General features: G+C 48.5%; 1 protein-coding gene across 1 annotated transcript; it reads right to left on the reverse strand.

Moving 5' to 3' along the window:
- Positions 1 to 4,486: 4,486 nt before the first annotated feature.
- MELLADRAFT_93401 (uncharacterized protein) lies at positions 4,487 to 4,960 on the reverse strand (the record flags this gene model as incomplete). Its single annotated transcript, XM_007406226.1, has 1 exon — positions 4,487 to 4,960. The coding sequence occupies one exon, from the start codon at positions 4,958 to 4,960 to the stop codon at positions 4,487 to 4,489; it is 474 nt and encodes a 157-aa protein (XP_007406288.1).
- Positions 4,961 to 5,325: the final 365 nt, after the last annotated feature.

Here is a 5,325-nt window from a genome sequence, read left to right on the forward strand (position 1 = left end):
TAATGATTGGATAAATAGGGTGAAGACCAAGAAAAGCCAACGGAATGAATCCCAAAAAATCACGCTTACACTCAAAATACCGGAACCGCCGGTCGCACTTCTGTTGTTTGACCCGATAGGGCTACCTTCGTGGAGACCTGCGAGAAACATTTGAGTATACTCGTGTGCCCGAGCATTAGAGAAATAACTTGCCTGAAGAGTCGCCAGTGTTCTGGTTACTGGTGTTGCCACGGATCGATCGTGAAGTCAAAGCCAAAGCGCGGTTGGCCAAGAGCATAGACATAGTATCCATTCGATCTACAGGATTCGCAAAGAGGGTGGTTCGAGCAGACTTCGGATGGGATTTAAGAGAATTACAAGTAACATGTGGAACTAACTCATTGAGGGAGTCGAAAGGGAATAAGGCGCAGCGGCACGTTGTGGTTGAGAAGACATATTGTTGCTGAGGTGAAAGTACACGTGGAGGTGAGCCGGTTTTTAAAGATGGGTTTGCAAAGTTTTCTCAATTTTTGTTTGGAAGGGCGAGAAAACAAAGTTGGAGAGATTTGGTGAGGGGAGTTTTTATAAGCCCATCACCAGCTGAGGGAAAAGGTTGGTGGGTCCTCTTGTCGCATCAAGAAATCTTACGCAGGGGTGCAGACGGCCATGCAGCCGCTGATTCGTCGGTCGCAGCGTGCTTTTCCCCTGAACGCGAAAAGCCTGCTGACGAGCTCTCACGCTCCTGCTTACATTGTAAGGACGCGAACAACAATCTCGCGTCAGAAGTCAAAGGTGTGCAATTGCTGAATGATTTGCATTCATCGGGAACCGCCCCGGAACACCATTCTTGGTCAAAGGTGATATGTCAACCTTTGAACAAACAAAAAGGATGGAAAAGCAAAGAAACAATTGTTCACAGTGGTTGTTTTGACAGAAACAACAATTAATTCAAATATAATTTTCTAACAAACCGTCATCAACTTCCAAGTCGTCACCATCAAAATCTAAGTTTCCCTGCAATTCACCCAAATCCTCTTCCCCGGAAGAAGAGTCTTGGTCCTTGCTTTTTCCTTGGCCCTTCGCCATCCTTTTCTTGCGAGGTTTCACCGGGACGGACTGCCACGTGTGCAAACCCTGTTGCAAACATTCAAACCAATCGGCAGGCTGTAACTGGAGCGGCTGAATATTAGCCACCACTCGATGTGCCTCGGCCGAATAGTGGCTGGCGCTATTTAAGATAAAATGGTCATTGTTGATGTGCGCAACCGTGCTGATACGGCTTGAAGCATCCCTTCTTTCGACTCTTCTTTTTGCTCCGTCCGCCACGGGACAAACTTCTCGGTTGCAATTGTGTTGTACATTCATGAGGCAATGGATTTCCTACAGAGTACACCAGTTATTTACTCACTCGTGTGTTTGACAAATTTGACAGCTGAGGAACTTACGGTCACCTTCACCCATGCCTCGCGTTGAGTCCGGGTGACCTCGCGCATCCCGTAAAAAGGATCGATACCACCAAGTTGTGTCTCCCGAAGGAGTATTACACTTCTATTGGCGGAAACGCCATCGGGTTTCCAAATGGCCAGAACCTGCCCAATCACCGTGCTATTGTTCAGCTGTGAAAGATTTGGATTTGTTTATGGTAAGCGTGCGGGTGAGCTTCAAATACTAGCTAGTTCCAAATCTCACTTACTTTGACAAAGTCATCTTTGGTCACAGTTTGTTTGTTGGCCAGAGTGACTGAAACAAACTCCAGCCAGTTCGCATTACCAGATTTGGCGGTCAGAAAATCAGGGATCGGCAGAGGTTCTTTGACGCGAGCTGTAATCAAAACCCAGTGAGTTTGATTTCGGCGAGTTTTGGCACCGGCGAAATCATCACCAAATCAAGTGGGGCAAACTCACGGCCAGCGGTGATCCCAGGGTTTTGATCGAGCTTTGGGTCGAGGCCCATAGCCTTTGAGAGTTCAGGAACAGTGTTAAGTAGTTTTTGAACACGAGGGCCAGCTGAACATCGTATACCCAGGTCCTTATCAAAGAATGTGTTGCCGGAGAGGATCGCCCGCATGCATTGATAATTGTTGAATGTATTGGCAATATCACGACCGGGGCTCATCCGGTTCGAATGCACTGACGCCGCGCGCAAGACTCCATTATAACACTCAAACTTTTCGGTCATGAATAAGGTTGCCGGACCAAAGCGTGTGATCGAGTCTTTGAGGTGGCGCAGCATATGGAATTTGGGCTTGTTGACCCACTGAGCGGTGTTCTGGATCAACTGATTGTAAAAAATAAGTATATAAGCCTCCATTCGGGCCAGATACTCTATGGGGTGTGAAATTTCGTGTTGAAAGATGAACGAAGAAAGTAAGCATAAGGATGTCCACAAGTGCCGCTTGTTTGTCGGTATGTATTCGAAGAACACGAAGGGCACAGTCTGAAGAATTGTCCGGAAGTCCTTGCCCACGAGGCTGTTATAAAATTGAATCAGCGTGTTTGGCTGGATGGGTGCGATGTGAAGGCCTCTCGTATTGCACGCATGCCAACGGCCGGCCAAATCACAATAACGTTTGGACCCCGGCTTGATGATTCCGAAAGATTTCATCATGTCTCTGAAAAGGTACTTGGTGATCCCCAGTAGTACTACGTGGAGCGTCTCTACGGGGGTGTCGCGGTGGCCGTCAAAGCCTAACCGAACCATCGCGTTCAACCGAAGGGTGAGTGTACGACTCATGTGTGGAGTGGTTCATGTGAATGTTTGAAAGCTCACCTTCCAGTCGCAGCATCGGATTAAACATATGCCCTGCGAGCTGGCGGGTGAGACCATGACATATTTGTTGGACACGGTCAGCCTCTTGAGTTTTGTACGCGTGCTGAACTTTCTTAATGAAAAAGTCTAGCATGGGATCCCGGAGGCCGAATCGGCGCGCTTCGGTGTCCACTGCCGACTTGGTGCGTGGCATCTGGGCAAGATTCCATAAATCAAATGTCCTTGCGCGAGTAAGATCCCAGTCTTGTTTGGGTGATATCACCTATTGTAGTTGGGACCCATCTCAATCGATTAGGAGGGACAGCAGCAGGGTCATGAGATAGGGACACTTGAAACACTTACATCTTCACCCGCGCTATCGATTCCAATGAAAGCAGAGACATAGGCTGCACTTTTTTTCTCAATCAGGCGTGTGACATGGAGGTCGCAAATGCGACAAGGTGTGAGTGTATTGGCGGGGTTGGTGGTATTACTGATCTCGGCGTGCATAGGACCATCGCCAAGGTGACATAATACCACCACCATCACCAGAACCTCAGTGCCAGAGCTGTGGTCGTAAGCAATGAAGCCGTGAGAACTGTGTGAACTGAACGAACTCGTCAGTGCCTCGGTTTGTTTTGGGAATGTGTGACAAGTCGGACAGATTTGCTAACTTCAAGTCATCAACAACCTCGTCAAGCAACTCCAGAGCAGACGCGCAGTTCGAGGTGGCCAAGAAGTGGATGTGATATTCGAGATTGGTCAACTTCGGTGGTAGGCCTGCGAGTGTGAAAAAAACACTCATGTGTTTATTCCACTTCTTGGAAACATTCCCCGAGGTATCATCGGAGTACAAAACGATAGGCACATGTTTGATTACAAGTCCTTTGGCTTGTGTTCGCCACGGATTGACAATCGGAAACCTATGGAAGCCATCGGGCGCTTCCTCTGAGGGCCATTATATATGTCAGTGGGTCAGTTGCTTTGCCGCATTATCTTGTACTGACGATATATATATATGTCATCATGACTGGCAAGGCTCTGCCCGTTGGGTAGGAAGATTTCGGGCGCGGCTTTCCAGAAATCCTTGACTTCCACCGTTTTGAACACATTAGAGTCGAAACGGGGTTCCGCAGCAATGAGAATACGAGGCACTGAAGGTTCATCGTGGTGGAGTTCGGCCGGGAGGCATTGGGCCATGGTGGTTCCCGATTGCTGGAAGAAAAACACGGGGACCACGAGTCCCTGTGTGATTGTTCGGACTGGCTCGTAAATGTACCAGTGTCTCCCACGGTGTACAACCATTTGGACGCGGAGGTTCTTAGAGTACTCTTCACGCCATTTGCGCGACTGGCTAAAACGGTTGATTGGCTCATTGAGGGGCAGCTCTGGTACACACACCAGATGCGGGCTGACCAGAGGGTTCGCGAATTCCTAAACAAGGACCATTCAGAAAAACACTCGAGATATCCAGGCAGTAAGTAAGTAAGTAAAGAAAACACACGTTACTGATGATAGTCTGCACTTTAAGACCAAAGAGTGGGTGGCCGTGGGGACTTGTGCGTTCCGATATTTCAAGGCCAAAGTTTTTCTTCATTTGCTTACTTAACGCCCTCAGTGCTCCCCATTCGGGAAGATCAATATGACATATTCGCAGAATGGATTGGATCCGGTGGTATTGAGATCGAGACAATATACTTCGAGTTGAACCGATGATCAACAAAGCAACAGCGTGCTGGGAAGCATGGAATGGGTGAGCTCATACCCCACCTGAACTCGCCAAACCAATGGTGGGACTCACTTCTTTTCTTTTAAAAGGATACCATTCAGAGGACTCGGGTACGGCACGGGCATGAGTTTCCAGGGCCGTGTCATCGAGCAGCTCATCATCTCTGGCTCCGTCTTCTGCCTCCATTGCCCAGAACGCCTCTGCTATCTTGTGGACGTCCGCTTCTAGGTCAGAGTCTTCATCACTCGAGGCGTAAGTGATTTCTGCCATTTCCAGGGCGCGGAGGTATGATATTGGGGTCGGTGGCCGTTCTGGAGGGTCAGAGTCGTGGTTGGAGGTTTCGTCATCCAGGAGTTCCAACTGATGATTGGTTGCAGCTGGTGAAGGTGGGTTTCCGGCATTTATCCCGGGCAGAATGGCATGTTGTGCCGCGACATGGGCTTCGAACCTAGCGACAGCCTCCAGGTGTTTGGGGGTTTGGGAGTGCCGAAAATGGTTTTTCATGGTCCGGTCACAAACCAAACATTTCCAACTGGGGTTGGAGGGATCAGCGGAGAGGGATTCAAAGTCTACGTCGATGGCATTGTCAGTCGCTAAGCGCGATATGGTGAATTAAAATGCCACGAACAAGTATTAGAAGACGTCATTTTGTAATTGCCAGATGGGCCCTTGATCACTCGATGATTGAAAAACGAGCAGAAGTGCAAACGAGCAGAAGTGGTTTTCAATATTCTCTTGGGGAATGTTTTTGTACGAAGAGAGCAATGACTCAAATTGATAAGCAGGATGGGGTGGTACTCTGGCTTGGATTGCAAACGTAGTATTTATAGACATAAATGAGCATCGAGGAAAAGATCGTGAAGAAAGAA

Source organism: Melampsora larici-populina (assembly GCF_000204055.1).
Source record: "Melampsora larici-populina 98AG31 unplaced genomic scaffold MELLAscaffold_5, whole genome shotgun sequence".
Lineage (NCBI taxonomy): Eukaryota > Fungi > Basidiomycota > Pucciniomycetes > Pucciniales > Melampsoraceae > Melampsora > Melampsora laricis-populina.